General features: G+C 46.2%; 2 protein-coding genes across 2 annotated transcripts; both read left to right on the top strand.

Annotated features, from left to right (window-relative positions):
• Positions 1-2,878: 2,878 nt before the first annotated feature.
• LOC124688289 lies at positions 2,879-6,718 on the top strand. Its single transcript, XM_047221984.1, has 13 exons — positions 2,879-3,004; positions 3,121-3,378; positions 3,533-3,707; positions 4,213-4,274; positions 4,354-4,517; positions 4,858-4,955; positions 5,116-5,174; positions 5,263-5,397; positions 5,473-5,702; positions 5,792-5,951; positions 6,192-6,273; positions 6,356-6,403; positions 6,501-6,718. Exons 1-13 carry the CDS (start codon positions 2,888-2,890, stop codon positions 6,716-6,718), a joined length of 1,806 nt encoding a protein of 601 aa, XP_047077940.1. The 5' UTR covers positions 2,879-2,887.
• Positions 6,719-11,593: 4,875 nt separating this feature from the next.
• LOC124688288 (probable galacturonosyltransferase-like 6) lies at positions 11,594-13,183 on the top strand. The gene has a single exon (XM_047221983.1). The coding sequence runs from the start codon at positions 11,640-11,642 to the stop codon at positions 12,768-12,770; it is 1,131 nt and encodes a 376-aa protein (XP_047077939.1). The 5' UTR covers positions 11,594-11,639; the 3' UTR covers positions 12,771-13,183.
• The last annotated feature ends 3,113 nt before the right edge of the window (positions 13,184-16,296 follow it).

The following is a 16,296-nucleotide window of genomic DNA, read 5'->3' as shown; positions in this document are numbered from 1 at the left end:
TGCCTTGCGCATCTCGCTTGATTTTGATGACAACTCTTCAAGCTCCACTCAAGCTGGAATAACTCACTTGATCATTGTTGCTTCGTGGAGACTCATGATTGCTCTCCCATACACCACTATGGAAAAGCTACCTTGAATTAAGCACATCTTCACAAGTCCATTATCACCAAATGGGTGAAAATATTCAAGCATAAGTTCTAGAGATACCTAACCCATATAGACAACACAAACACACATATATAGTGGGTTACCTCATCAAACATAATTGATAAGACTTACCATCCACAAGATCACATGATCCAAAGTGTTACAATCTTTATGCTTCATGTGTTGACCAATTTGAATTCAATTTTTCCTCTTAGTCTTGGTCAACCTTATATCTCATCATGCTATATCATGACATCTCGAGGTATATAGAGAACTCTTCATTTGATTGCGTGCTCCAAACCATTGTGATCCACACCTCAACTCATTAGAATTTCATGACACCGGCTTAGATCCATATCTTGAATTCTTCTCTTGAAACCAAACACTCAAGATCGCGATGCCAATACCCAAAGTATATATTTATCTTCATGGCATCCACACTTGAAGCCAATACATTTACTATAAGAAATACCTAGGAAGTATTCCTACATATAAACTCAATGAAAACATCCATAAGGATTGTCATTAATTACAAAAACACAGTTCGGGGCAATGTACCCTTACAATAGGTCACATGGGATGAGTAAAGAGTAGTTATAATGAACGAGATCGAACTAGGTATAGATGATACCGACGACCGGCACTCGGAGACAAAGGGATTTGGTTACAATGTGTATTGTTCATTCGATCACAAGTTCATTGTTGAATATGTAGGAGCCATTATGGATCTCCAGATCCCGTTGTTGGTTATTGATCGGAGAGGTGTCTCGATCATGTATGCATCATCCGTGAACCGTAGGGTGACGCACTTAAGGTTTGTTGATGCTTAGGGTTGATACCCTAAGACGAGTTGGAGACTGAATATTGTTCGGGGTCTTGGATTGGATCCAGGGCATCACAAGGAGCTTTGGAATTGTCCAGAGATAAAGAGAACATATATGGTATGTTATTTTAGGGTTTTGGGGAAAAAGTTTTGTATTTTCCGCTATCATATCGAGAACATTCTAGAATGTTGTAGAAGGTTCTAGAAGGGGCCCTCATGGACCATGCGGCTACCCCTTCATGATAAGATCGAATCGAGATCATATCAATATCGAATCGAGATCAAATCGAGATAAGATCGAGATCCCAAAAATTAAAGAGAGGAAACTTAGGAGGGGATCTTTATCTCCCTTTGCCCGCCCATCCCCTTATATAAGATGAGGGGAGGTGCAAGGGGCTGCAACTTAAAACCCTGGCCGCCTCTCCCTTCTCCTCCAACCACCACCTCGATAGCCGCTTGGCGAAGCCCTATCCGTGTAATTCTCCACCATCACCACCACCATACCGTCATGCTGTTGGGATTCCCGAAGGATCTACTACTTCCTCTGCCCCGTTGGAACGAGGAGAGGACGTCCTGATCAACACCGTGCGTGTTCCTGAGTACGAAGGTGCTGCCCGCTTGCAGCGCCGAAAGGATCTTCATCACGATCTTGAGACCAGCAAGTGAACATCTTCATCGTCCACGAGTTCCGATCTTGTTAACACTTTTGGTCTTCGAGGGTGAGTCTCTAATATATCTTGTTGTTATCATCTAGTACATTAGATCTTGTTTTTGTTCGTTCTTGCGCTAGAATTTTTTGTTTTCTATGCTACAAACTCATCACTCGTTTAAACATTGGGTTCTATGTTTGAGTTCAAGACATGATCCATTTGAGTCATCGAGCTCGATGCATGGTGCGATAATTGGAATGGGAATAGGATTGCACAACACGACTCTAATGGGGATCCATCGAGCGAGGTTTATCAATGGGAAGCTTGAGACGGCAAGGTTGGCGTCCAAATTTAGGTTCTAAGATATTAGCTCTTTCTTTGATGTTACACAAGATATTTCGACAAGCTGCAAGATCGTGTGAGTTTTGGTGCATACATGCGGATGACTTATTATTGCAATATTTTTGGGTATATGTTACAAATGTTGCTTTTATGCCGCAAAGTTGTTTTCCTGTTTATGCAAACGTTGATTTCTATGCTCTATATGTTGCTTTGTTTTTTTTCTAGACAACCTTTTGTGGTCAATGGGGATTTGTTGTAGGCTTTAAAAAGTTTTTCACATATGTGTTTTAATTGTTGCAGCACATTTTTAGTTGTTTTAGTTTTTTTAGATCCATCTCCTAGATTTCGTAGGTAGTAGGTCTAGAAGTCAACACACATTTTATTCATCCTCGAGGGGAATTTACAAGAGATATCCAGCACGGAGAGGGGTCGATTGAGGAGATACACACACAAGTAACTCAACTAGAAAGCCTAGTCTACCGTGAGCTAGTGCCGTGAATGGTGCTGCATGCATTGCATGGATAGGCTTGACCTGACCTGATCCACACGTGGAGTCCCAACTCCCGACCTTTTAGTACATCAATCATCACTCGTCCTCTTCCATAACCATCAGATCAGACCACCTACTGTGCCACTCCACTCCACTCTGCTCTACGGCGCTCAGCTCATCTCGGGGTAAGGTTGGGATGAACCAACTGGGAGCTCCGTCGCAATGGCGCCGCCATCTCTGCCTCGCGCTAGCGCTCTTCCTCTGCCTCTGGTAAGTTCTGCTCTGTTCTCGTTCCTTAGCCTCGATGCATTACTCACCGGGGGCAATTCAAGTTTCTCATTCTCTTTTTCCTCGATCTAATCTTGATCCATTCGTGCTGTCGCGTACGTTAATTTCAGGGGTAGATGTTGCGGCGCGGAAGATGCCCAGCTTGCCATGCTGCCACCGAGAGGCTGGAACTCCTACGATTCCTTCTCGTGGACCATCGACGAGGCCGCCTTCCTGCACAACGCACAGATCATGGCGGACAAGCTGCTCCCACATGGATACCAGGTGAAGATCGACTCATCTGGGCTATTGTACATTCAATTCAACACAACAGACTAAACGAACAGTACATGAACAAAATTCATAATCCATGCATATATAAATTTCTCCGGATCATGCAGTACGCCGTCATAGACTTCCTCTGGTACCGGAAGAACGTCAACGGCTCGAGTACAAATTCATACGGCTTCGACAACATCGACCAATGGGGGCGTCCATTTCCCGACCCCGACAGGTTCCCGTCGTCGAAAGGTGGCAAAGGGTTTAAGCAGATCGCAGATAAGGTCCACGCGATGGGCTTGAAGTTTGGCATCCATTTGATGAATGGGATCAACGCACAGGCAGTTAACGCCAGCACGCCCATCCTCGACATCGGCACGGTACTGATTTATTGTCTTTTTTTGTTTACTTTTGGTAATAAACGACTTTCTTTCAAAATTCAAATGTTGGTTTGATTTTATATTTTACTTAATTCTTCACTTGAACTGGAAGAAAATTTGCAATGCAAGTTATAAATTTGCGATCTCTTTCCAGGGAAATGCCTATGTAGAGGACGGACGGCAATGGACCGCGAGCGATATAGGCCTTACCCACAGAACTTGTGCTTGGATGTCAAAGGGATTTATGAGCGTAAATACAGACATGGGAGCTGGACGAGCATTCCTAAGGTCTCTATATAGACAGTATGCTGAGTGGGGTGTCGATTTCGGTAAGTCAACTGTCAAACCAAATTTTATTGTGAGTCGAGAGTGGTTATCTAAAGCACGGGTGCATCTAGGCACTCACTTATTTTAAAGATTTTCGTTGTACATTTTTTTTAAAAAAATATCTAAATATTGTAGTACAAAGGGTAGATTGACCTATAAAGTTTGAGGTTAAAATTTTGTGCTATTTGGGAGAGAAAAAAAACTTTGATGGATTTATATTCACATTTATTAACTGTCACCTGTTCTTTTGACAACCACATACTATACGTTTTCTCTCCATTTTTTTATTTTGCAACATAGTACACTATAATGTTGTACGACAATCATCATTTTGCTTAGACTTAATTGTTTCTAAGTTAGCATTGAAAAAACCTAGAGTTATTGGGTGCATAGGTTCACCTGCTCGACTACAACTTTCCCTTCCCAATCCCGGAAGCAGAGTATTGTCCTTCATGCCATATATGAAATCTCAGCAAATGAATACACCCCAACCTCTTCTGTTTGCAGTGAAGGTAGATTGCATCTTTGGCACAGACTACAGCCCAAAAGAGATTGTGGCTGTTTCAGAGGTATGTAACTCTGCATTATCGAAACAGTTGCACAATTTGAAGATATGTCCGAATTGGTTAATACTTAAATAAATTGCAGGTCTTGAAAGAACTTGAGAGACCAGTCGTCCTGTCCATCTCACCGGGAACCAAAGTCACTCCAGCATTGGCTGAGAACATCACTCGGCATGTTGACATGTACAGGATAACAGGGGATGATTGGGACAGCTGGAAAGATGTTCTTCCGCATTTCGACGTCGCAAGGTAAATTGAAAGATGTACATTACATAATTCTTGTGCACTGTTTGTTATTCCTCCGTTCATTGAGTTGTACTGCTTCCATTGTTACGAATAAGGCACACTTTTTCCTAATGATTTACTTTGCCGAAGAATTAGTCCATGTATATGAGAATTATTTGATAAAAATGTTATCACTGAGAAAATGTTTTTCCATACTAATCCAATGATATCAATTTTTGTCACATTCTGGTCAAACATTCTTCTTGCAAATCGTGTGCGTGTTATTCACAGAAACAGATGGGTTATATATGTTATTCTTGTTTTCTAGTAACAATAAATTTATATATAATCATACCATACACAGATCCTTTGCTGACGCAAAAAAGATAGGCGCCACTGGATTGCAAGGAAGATCTTGGCCAGATTTAGACATGCTTCCATTTGGCAGGATTACTAATGCAGGTGATGATTCATAACATGACCTCTGTAGTAAATTTGGTTAAATGCACACCTCAGTTACCCTTGAAGCCACGTATTTTCCTAGTCTTTGGAAACAGAAAATCCAATACCATAAAAATTAATCAATGGAATAATCTTGATGTTTTTTTGCATATATATACAGGTGTTAGGGAGGGCCCTCACAGAAGCACCAACCTCACATTTGATGAGCAAAGAACACAAGTTTGTACTTGACTCTGTTTTTATGGTGCAACTTAAAGTCTCAAATTCTTAATGTGACCTTGTTTTTGCTATTCGCATGACCTTACAGATGTTACTTTGGTCAATGGCTAAGTCTCCTCTCATGTATGGAGGCGACTTAAGGCATCTTGATGATGATACATTCAATCTAATTACCCATCCTACTCTACTGAAGATAAATCACCATAGTGAAAACAACAAGGAGGTAAACTAAATATAATTAGATATCCATGTTGTAACATATGATGAACGTCAAGCTAACTTCTGGATGTTTTTTCAGTTTAATTATATTCAAAGTGAAAGGACTTCAAAATCCGACGAGAAGTTCAGTGGTTCGAATTCGGTGGAACACACAAACAATGATGGGCTGGTTATTGGTCTCAGTACCTGCAGCGATGAGAGCGCCAGAGGATGGCGTAGTTCCTCGGAAGACCATATTTGCAGAAGCTACAAAACCAAGAACGGCAATGCCTCATTTTGCATATCCAAAGCAAAACTTCTCCCAACATCGTAAGTGTCTTACAACGAAACAATTCATGAAAGAAAACAATACCCACTTAATTGACTTTTGTTTGTTCCACACATTTTCTGTTATTCAGGGATGGAATTACCCTGAGCAATGAAGAAAACCAAGCCAAATTTCGTCTAGCAGGTATTCACAATGATGCCGGTTGCTTGGATGCATCTGTCAGCCCCTGGCAAGCAAGCTCAGCGAGTCGGACTCCAATGTTCTCGACCTGCGAAGGTCATGCAAAGCAAGTAAGTTAAGCGCACACACTGGTATTGGTAGGTCAAAAATGATCCATATATAATGAAACTGAGCAAAAATTGGGTCATTTTTCTTTGTCATGAACGTTTTTAACGTTTTATTTTGTCATGAAGTTGCTTGATTTGTTTAGCTATAAACTGTTCTAATAACCAAATAATGTAACCTTGATAATTCAATTTAGGAAGTGAATTATGGCATGATTCATCATATTTTGCCAACAACAACTGCAGGTTTGGGAGCTAACAGAGAAGGGACACCTTGTAAGCAGCTACTCAGGATTATGTGCTACAGTTGAGTCCAACAAGGAAGGAGGTACAAATTACTACCTAATGATTTAGTGGGACAAAATAATCACTTCTTTTTACCTAAGTAGCAATCTTCTTTTGTGCAGCAGAACGTAAAACAAGTGGAGCACAAGCATGGATCGCAACTGGAAACAAAGGTATTTTGTACCTAAGCTGGCCCCTTCGTCAATTCAAGCATGAAGTATAATCATATCTTTTCATTCCACTGATTCTTCTTTTGCTTCCATGGAGCAGGAGAGATCTACGTTGCCTTCTTCAACATCGACACCGTGAGCCGAAAGATCGCTGTAAGGGTGGCTGATCTAGAGAAGAGTGTAGGGATAAAGTTGACAAGGAAACACCTGTGCAGCTGCACTGAAGTCTGGAGCGGCAAGAGCCGGAGTCTCTTGAAAGGGGATATCTCAGCGGTTGTGAGCTCACATGGCTCCATGTTATTTGAAATACAGTGTTGAGAACTCTCTAGTGATCACGTCATTACGTCTAGGAACTTGGAAGCATACAAGGATTTGGTGTAAACTCTCTAGTTGTTTGTCAATCCTTCGCGGAGCATACTCTTAATAAATAAACTAGAGCATTTGGTGCACATGGGCACCAGTGCTCTCAGTTTTTTAAATATTAAAAAAATTATATATCCGTGTTTCAAAAAATCATCACATTTATTCTATGAATACATATATATGTTCCGAATACTCGTGAGAAGTTTTGGTAAAAATTGCATTGTATTTTGAGCTACAAGAAAAAAACAAATTTATGGCTACGTATAGAGACGTATATTTATCAGAAATTTGTCTTTTTTATATAGCTCAAAATATAACATATTTTTCTCCGAAATTTCTACCGTATCTTCCGAATGTTTATATGTATGTAGGTATTTAATTTCAATTTTTTTAGAAATCAAATAATATGACTTTATAGCACCAGGAGCACTGGTGCTCATGTGCTCAAGACACTTTTCGGCATTTTAGATGATACTAGCAATGGAATGTGTGCGATGCATGTGTTGATAAATCTGTCCGTAAACAAGACAAATTGTCAGATGTACCTTGAGGCCGAACCTGCAAAATACATCATCCCTTAATTTCCGATCAAAGCAAGATAGGGATGTTATTGAAGTTGTGAGAATCATGCCTTATTTTTATTTAGTCATGTAGTTCTTAGGATGGTGTTGCAATCAACAGAGCGAATCCCTGAGATAAGGTTAGTCGGTTGTTATTTTCTGAGATACTGGTGTTGGTACTCTTGTCGATGTTGATTTAGTACTTTAATGGTTGCGCTCCATGCAGCTGCGGCTCAAATTAAATTTATGGGAGAATCTACATTGTTATTTACAGATCTATGGTTTGTTATCTATCTTTAGCTGACTTCAAGAAAGTGAAGATTGTGTCTTGCAAGAAAAAATAGTTTGAAGACCTCGAAGATATGCTAGTATCTTTAAGACTTTGTTTTGTAATCGTTGAAGACAGCTCGTGTATCTCTACCAAGTTCTATCTGTTACTATAAATATATGTGGTATTGATTGTAAAAAAAATGAGAGCGAAATCCCATTTGCTCCCAAGAGTTTTCCGCCTTGAAAAAAAGGTTTGAAGTATGTATGCACGTCTAGTATGCGCGGCCAAATTTTCATCGAGATATCTATTTGCGCGTGCTCTCTAGGAAAATGAAATACTCCCTTCGTCTAAAAAAAAACTTCTCAATTTTTTCTAGATACAAATGTATCTATTATTATTTACTAACTAAAACATATTTATATGCATCCGTATCTGAATAAAGTTGAGTAGCTTTTTTGGGGATAGAGGTAGTATGTTTGAAGAAAAATCAAATTCCGTCTTTCCATTTTTCAGAGCCAAGACTTTATGTTTTTTTGTGTAGCCGATAACATGACGCATTATTTAGCAGAACTTTGCACACGTGTAGAGAACACGTTTAGTATCCACGCAAAAACCTAGAATTTCTCAAACTTCAAAGTATGATTTTTCAAAAAAAAAACCTCAGGAGGTAAAACACTGTAGTCCCAACAAAGGACAAAAAGATATAAAAATATCACAGGAAATTTTCATATGGACCTGGAGTGCGCCCCCGTAAAACTATTCCACTTTCATATGTACCTGGAGGCCGTGACTGATCGTGGGAATACCGTCTCACAGCTTAATCTGTTCCTGGTTGATCGTTACACACAAACAAACTTTTATTCTTGACACAGATCTAAATGTGCGTCCAACTTGGCAAATTGGAATAAGTTAATCCCGTCACGAGCGCACGCACATGTTACCTACCGTGTAGGAGTAGTTGTTTGCTGCTAACTCGTCTAACTAACCGCTGCAGTCATCTGCACGATCAAATTCCCCAAGTTGGCGAAAAAAGTTTCTTCCTGCCTACCCCGCAAGTAGCAGGGCGAACCCTAGCTCCCCCAACCGTCAGCCTCCTCCTCCCTCCTTTCCTCCTTGCTGTCGCCAGAGGACGTCGCCGGTTAAATCCCTGGTGGCGTCGGCTCCAACGGGGTCTCTTCTCCCCCTCGTGTGGCGGTGGCGGTGCGGGCCGACGCGGTCAGTGGTTTCGGCGTAGGACACGACGGCGTTGTGGCTCGTCCAAAGCGTGGTGACTGCACAACTTCGGTGGGGTGGCGGCGTGCTGGTTACTACTCGGCGCGGCCCTAGCCACGAGATGTCGGCGATGGGCCCAGATTTAGGTCTACGGGCTTAGGTTTGGGCCTCATATTTGGGCTCCCTAGGTATGGGTGGGCCTGATAAGGTTGTTGCTTGCTAGAGTGCACATTCAGCTCCCCGCGTGTATAGGCTGGGGCGCTAGTGGCCGTGGTGTCCGTTGACGCCGACGGGGCACTGCTAGGAAGTAGCCTATAGCTGCCAGCGGTACTGCCGGTGCACCACACAATGCCCTCCGGTGGTAAATACTACCGGCGCACCATGTTTTGACCGCGTCGGTGATGGTCCAATACCGTCGGCGCATCAAAAATTTAGTGCGGTTAGGGTTAGGATTTAGAGTTAGGGTTTGCACACACACACACACACCACCCCCCGGAACATCTTTTTAGTTTTGAAAAAATAAGAAGAAATGATAGAAATTTCAAAAAAAAATCCTTTGAGATGCCCATGCGTTATGCCATATAGTTTTAACGAAAATTTAAAAACATGAATTTCGATATATTATGCAAAATGACGTCATATTTCGATAAAACGGGATTTCTGGTTGCATATGATTTCCGGTGAAAAACTTTTTTATATCAAAATCTATCTACGCGAAATTTACTATCCGAGTTCAACCACCTATGATCGTTTAGACAAAAATTTGATGGCAAATTCAAAACGGAAACGAGACTTTTTTCAGGTTTTAGATTTCGATGAAAAAATAGGAAAAATTATTGCCGGCGCACCACCATATTTGGTGCGCCGGTGGTAACCTATGCTATATATAATGCAAACCATCCTGTTGTCCTTACTTTCCTCTCTTCCTTCTCTTTTCATCCGCCACCTTCGGACTCCTACTCCACCTCTGGCTGCTGCTCTATCAACCTCCTCCTCCTCTTCTACACCGACATACGTCTCCAGTTGCTGCACCGTCGACCTATCCGCATAGCCTTCTCCTGCAACGATGGCCACAACCTCCTACGGCCTCCGCCACCTCCGGACTCCTACTCCACCTCCGGCCTACACCTCCACCCACCCACTCCTCCTCCTCCTACACCGGCGTGGAGATGAGACCAAGACCTCTGGATCTTCCAGCCTCCTCCTACACCTACTACACCGGCGCAGAGATGACACCACAACCACGGCTCACGAGCTAGATCTAGATTTGATTTTTTTCTGGTATAACTTACCGTCGGTGCACTAGGCAGGTGCGTCGGGGATAACTCGCGTTACTGCCGGCGCACCAGCTAGTGCGTCGGCGGTAAGCCATTACCACTGGCATGTTCCCACCAGCGGGCGCTGGTGCGTGGGAAGTAGTCATTTTTGGTGCCCTGAAAATAAGGCTTTTCCTAGTACTGGGCCCAAGCTGCTCCCCTTTGCCATGTACAAGTGGGTGCTGCTCTCGGTAGGGACCAAGTTTGCTCGCCCGAATATGCTCCTGCTCGTGGGAGTTGGGATTTGTGGTTGGTTGGGTGATGCTTGAGTGGTGCGGTGGCGGATCGTCGTCGCTGTTGTATGTACGATTCCCTCCCGCCAGTTTTGACTGCCGTGAGGTTTGGTGTGTCTCGGTTTTGCACCGGCGAGATGGGAGATTTTCGCTTGGTTCTTCGGCCCGCAAGGACACAAGTGATCTCGATGTTGTCTGCGAAAACACCACAAGGCTTCGGTCAATGCCGGTGACGATGACATCTATGGGCGTCGTTTACCTCCTTGGTGGCGTGACTAAGTCACCCATCTGCTTGCTAGTTGCCTGCCCCTAGGCATTGTCCCGTTGCACTATTGACTTGCGAGTTCACCGAGTTACTCTTAGGAACCCCATACTCGTTGATGTCTGGTGTCAAGCTTAGGCTTAGGCTTTCCGTTGAGGTGGGCGGTGAAGCTTTCATGAAAGCGTTGCACGGCCCCTATATATGCCGACAACGGCGACGCTTGCGAGCGCCATCTTCCATCCCGGAGGCGTTGTTGTGAAATTTCCTCCCTTAGATCTTTGGTGGTTCGTCAGCTCACTAGCGCGGTTAGCTAGTTCCTTGGTGGTTGGCGGTCTTCCGTGAGCCTGGCTGCTTAGTGCACCAGTTAGGTCTGGTTCATTTGCGCGGAGGCGGTGTTTCGGTGTTGGACGATTCCGGTTGAGCCATCGGTATTTAGGCTTTAGCTCTTCACCCTATGTTCGTATCTCTAGTTGGTAACCCCAAGTTTTCTTTTCTGTTGTTGTGATCGTTGTTCTCTTTGCCGGTGGATGGCTTTGTTAATTTAAAATCGGGCTCTTCGAGCCCTTACTTTTTTTATATAAAAATAAACCCAAATTTCTACTGCATTTTATTTAGCCCTAAGTTCCAATTAAACATTAATGTTTTTACTAGTAGATGAATTTAGCCTTACATTAACAAAGGAACGAATATCCGGTGGGTAATCAAGCAGGCCTTAATTAACGCGTAAGCCAAAGCCAACTCCAGTGGGACCCACGGGTGTATATAGCACGGGGCATAATTGGTAACGCCACATATATATCTCCCCCGAGAAAACCATCGGAGTTGGGATCGATCCATAGTTCCATACCAAGGGAGCCAGCGAGCGAGCGAGGTCGAGGAAGATTGGTTGGAACGAACGCCGACCACTTCCTCCCCCTTCTCCTCTCCCCAACGAACCAACAACCAAGCCCGAGAAGCACCCAACCCGAGCGACCCAGCGAGCCCGAGGGAAGGGGGAGCCCTAGCCGGCGCCGGCGGCGGCCATGGGCGGCGCCACACCGCCGATGTGGGCCGGCCTCGTCCTGCTCGCCTTCTTGGCCGCATCGGCTGCATCGGCATCGGCGCCGCTGCCGAGGTTCGCGGAGGCCCCCGAGTACCGCAACGGGGACGGGTGCCCGGCCGCCGTGGCGGGCGCCGGGGTCTGCGACCCGGGCCTGGTCCACATCGCCATGACGCTCGACGCGCACTACCTCCGGGGCTCCATGGCCGCCATCTACTCGCTCCTCAAGCACGCCTCCTGCCCGGAATCCCTCTTCTTCCACTTCCTCGCCGCTGCCGACGCCCCCTTCCCCGCCCCCGCCCCGGGCGTCGCCGAGCTCCGGACCGCGCTCGCCGCCTCCTTCCCCTCCCTCCGCTTCGAGATCTACCCGTTCCGCCCGGACACCGTCACCAACCTCATCTCCGCCTCCGTGCGCGCGGCGCTCGAGGCGCCGCTCAACTACGCGCGGAACCACCTCGCGGACCTGCTGCCCAAGTGCGTGCCGCGGGCGATCTACCTCGACTCGGACGTGCTGGCGGTCGACGACGTGCGGCGCCTCTGGGAGACGCGCCTCCCCGCCGCCGCCGTGGTCGCCGCGCCCGAGTACTGCCACGCCAACTTCTCCCGCTACTTCACCGACGCCTTCTGGGCCGACCCGGGCCTCGGCGCGCGCGTCTTCGCCGGCCGCCGCCGCGCGCCCTGCTACTTCAACACGGGCGTCATGGTCATCGACCTCCGCCGCTGGCGCTCCGGGAACTACCGCCACCGCATCGAGCAGTGGATGGAGCTGCAGAAGGAGCGGCGCATCTACGAGCTCGGCTCGCTGCCCCCGTTCTTGCTCGTATTCGCCGGGGAGGTCGAGGCCGTCGACCACCGCTGGAACCAGCACGGTCTGGGCGGCGACAACGTGCTCGGTAGCTGCCGGCCGCTCCACAAGGGCCCGGTCAGCCTCATGCACTGGTCCGGGAAGGGCAAGCCGTGGGACCGCCTCGATGCCGGCAGGCCGTGCCCGCTCGACCACACCTGGAAGTCGTACGACCTCTATGTCGACGATGCCCACTCATCGTCGGCGTCAGCGCCGTCCCTCACCTCATTGTCATCATCGGCATTGCCAGCAGCAGTCTTCTCCTGGTAGAAACATACAGCGGCACAATTCTTTTCATTTGGGGGCGCCTGAGTTCGGCGGTGGCAGCGCGATCGCCACCGCCACCACAGCTGCCGCCGGAAGCCGGCTGCCGCCTTCGGCTGTACAGCAAAGGAGAGGGGCGGTGTACATTGCAGCGGCTGCGAAAGGAAGAGTCAGGAACAGTGCATACGGGATTGTTTGTTCATTCGGGCGATACAATTCAGATTGATTCATTGTGGCGACGTTGAGATTACTTGATTGGTGGTGGTGTACAATTCTTGGATAGGAAGATTAAAGGTTTCACTTTTTTTTTTGGGTCTGTTACTACTAGTTCAGGATTGTTTCATTTTACATGCTTGTTCAGTAAACCCGTATAAATACCGATTGGATTTATATTTCAATAAAACAGAAGTGGATCATCATATTCTTGTTGCAGTGCCAAGACTCCCTTGTATCTGTCACTCTCTTTATCCAGGAATGCAGCCAGAGTGGCCTAACTCTCTTGTTATCTCCTCCTTTCAAGAATCGACAAATTTATTGCTATTGCTATAGCTTGCTTGCTTAGTTCATCCACACGTAGCTATTCTATTGCTGCTTCTATTTTGCCTGCTTTGGTCATACGCAATGTCATAATTTATTGCTGTTTTTCTACTTGTTCATCCAGAATGGCCAAATCCACTGCTCTTTCTATTTTGCCTACTTGTTCATCCAGAATTGCCTGCCTGTTCATCTAAGATGGCCTAATCTACTGATGTTTATATTTTGCCTACTTGTTCATCTAGAACTAGAATTGGCTTAATCTACTATTGTTTCTATTTTGCTTGTCTGTTTATCCAGAATTGCCTAATCTACTGCTGTTTCTATTATGCTTGCTTGTTCTTCCAGAATTGGCTTGCCTGCCTGTTCATCCAGGATTTCTTAATCTACTTCCGTTTCTATTTTGCATACCTGCTCATCTAGAATTATCTGCTGCATTGCTGGTTATGTAGTTTCAGCATTTGGCAGAGCTGTTTTCAGGATATTTTTGCTCTGAATTAGTTTTATGGCCTCTGAAAGTTTCTTAGCATGAGTATTATACACCAGTCTTTACAGATGTTGTATTGCACACCTGTAAAGACTGGTTATGTTGATTCAGCATTTAACAGAGTTGTTTTCTGGATGTTTTTGCTCTGAACTAGTTTATATGGGTTCTGGGGGTTTCTTAGCAGGAGCATCTGTTGGAGCATTATACACCAGTCTTTACAGATGTATTGCACACCACACAGCTACTAGAAGAAAAGCGAAAGGAGCAATAATATCGTCGTTAGTTAAGATCAACTTTTCTATCAGAAAGGGTGATTAGCACAAGCATGGGGGATAGGGACCTCCCAACAGACACTCATAATACAGAGGCTAAATACTAGTACTAATCCGCCAACGAACTCCACCTAGAATTCCCCAGGATTAGCAGTGCAGGTATCTGTTCTTCTTCTCTTTAGATTTCTGTTGGCATCTTGGACCTGGAGGGCATGGCAGGAATATAGGGAGTTTCGGTTTGAGAACCGATTTTGGTTCCGAGCCTGCTTTTGCGAGGGAAGTTGGATTGTTATTCGAAACTTGGGGAGGGGAGGCATCGACCTGCTAAAGGCTGTTGGCTGCCATCTGAAAACTGAAATTGCAGCGGCAAGAGCATCTCAATTATGTATGCTTTGAGATGATGATTGATGAGACTGAAATGTCGCAGCAGAAGAGCTATTGCCCATGATCAGCACCACGTTCTGGCATTGGTTTCCTAAGCAAAGCAGCTACTTGCAGCTGGACATCCTCCCCAATTCTGAATTATAAATTCCAAGTGAAATCTGCAAGCTGGATTTCCTCGACCACACGGTACAGCGCACGCCGTATCGAACCTCGGCCGCCAGATTCTCGCGATCGGACGGCTCTCGTAGCGCCGGTAGCTGGCGCCACGTTTGCTTGACAAGGGCGTAAGGGTTCATCAGACTTCAGAATATGCAACGCGCGCCCAGCCTGGATGGATGCTGTTCCGATGCCCAGCTGGAGAACTGGAACGCAAGTAGTGCCTCTGATGATTATTGATCTTTTTCCGAGACCAAAGTGCAGCTGATGATTGCGTGTATTCTTCCTCCGTCTTTTGGCCTTTGCATCATCTTGTTCGTGAGATGAACTCCACCACCAACTGCCCTACCCGATCGACCCCTATTCAATCCCTTCCACATGCGCCATGCCCGTATCCACAGAGACTAACACCAGTTTTTATTTCTTCTGCCGTTCGTGATGGATCGATGTGCACTGCTCAACGAACGTCGCACGACCTTGACACTTTTCCGTCTTCGCGCGCGCGTGCGGTATGTCCGTGTCCGTCCATCAGACGGACGGACGATCACCGCTGATCCATTGTGGCGCCTGCACTAAACCCTTCTGGAAGGTAAGGTAAGGTAAGGTCAGGAAGGTGCCACTGTTATCGGCGGCAGGCAGGTTGGTGCCGCGGCAGCGCGCAGTGTCGGCCACCGGATTTCATCTAACCATATCCCGGCCGGCGACAGGGAGTTTCGGTGGATCGGCGACCGACGGATGCGGTGGTCCGGCACGGCCGCTTTCAGGGCTCACGACACGCCGCGACGCCCAGAAGCTGGGCTAGGAAACCGACGGGCGATCGTGGCGGCTGCCGTTTGGGGCCTGGCAGTCTGGCACCGGTGCCGGACAGGAAAGTGCTGGGTCGCATTTGCGGCATTATCTTGCGCAGGAACAAGACGGCATACATTGCATTGCAGGCCTGGGAAACTGCAGTAGCAGGCAGCGAAAGCTAGGCGCCAAACTGAAGAATGGAGGGAAGCGGCTCGTAGTTTCCCTGGAAAGGTACAGAAACTGCTGTGTTGATTAAGAGCATAACAAACTCGATCGGGCGGGCACCTAATGAGCAACGACCGATCAACCACCGCGCGCCGGGGAGGGTATTGGGCCGCCGTGGCCGCCTAGGCTCCTGTCATTACCCTACGTGACAATCGGCGTTAACTCGCATCATTGTTGCGACGGTGACCTCTTTTTTCTGAACCATATCATGGCCACTCGTAGCGAAAACTAAAAATCAATCAATCGCAGGTGAGAAACGAGAGCTTGGTCGACAACACGTATGCCCTGATTCGGCGTTAAGTGGCATCATTGTTGCGACAACGACTCGTGTTTTCTGAACAATATCACGACGAATCCAAGAGCAGATATATAAGCTTCATCACAAGTGAGAAATGTCGAGCTTGGTCGACAAAACGTATGTCAGGGTGTTTGTCTGCGCCTCTAAATCCCCTCTGGCTTTACATGGTTAATACTATTAAAGCATTGCTGTTCTAACGGCTCCCAGCTACTGCAAAGTGCAATTATTAACGAAAACGGGAACAAGAGAGCCGGCCGGGCTAGCCAGGTTTGGAATTTCTGCCATGATCGGAGTGGATAGGCATTGGTTGGTTGATTAACTAACCGAGTTGGTTAAGCAACGAATTGGTAGAATCTTTTACAGCCCCGGTTGGTCACCTAAACGAGT

The sequence above is a fragment of the Lolium rigidum genome, chromosome 2 (genome assembly GCF_022539505.1).
Source record: "Lolium rigidum isolate FL_2022 chromosome 2, APGP_CSIRO_Lrig_0.1, whole genome shotgun sequence".
Lineage (NCBI taxonomy): Eukaryota > Viridiplantae > Streptophyta > Magnoliopsida > Poales > Poaceae > Lolium > Lolium rigidum.
Note: the sequence above shows the minus strand (reverse complement) of the source record. Positions and strands in the feature narration are given on the sequence as shown.

Coding starts and splice junctions, on each gene's coding strand:
- LOC124688289 (XM_047221984.1), top strand. CDS start 2,888: ATGCTGCCACCGAGAGGCTGGAACTCCTACGATTCCTTCTCGTGGACC. Junction 4,956..5,115: donor TGGCAGGATTACTAATGCAG/GTGATGATTCAT, acceptor ATATATATACAG/GTGTTAGGGAGGGCCCTCAC. Junction 5,398..5,472: donor ATAGTGAAAACAACAAGGAG/GTAAACTAAATA, acceptor ATGTTTTTTCAG/TTTAATTATATTCAAAGTGA.
- LOC124688288 (XM_047221983.1), top strand. CDS start 11,640: ATGGGCGGCGCCACACCGCCGATGTGGGCCGGCCTCGTCCTGCTCGCC.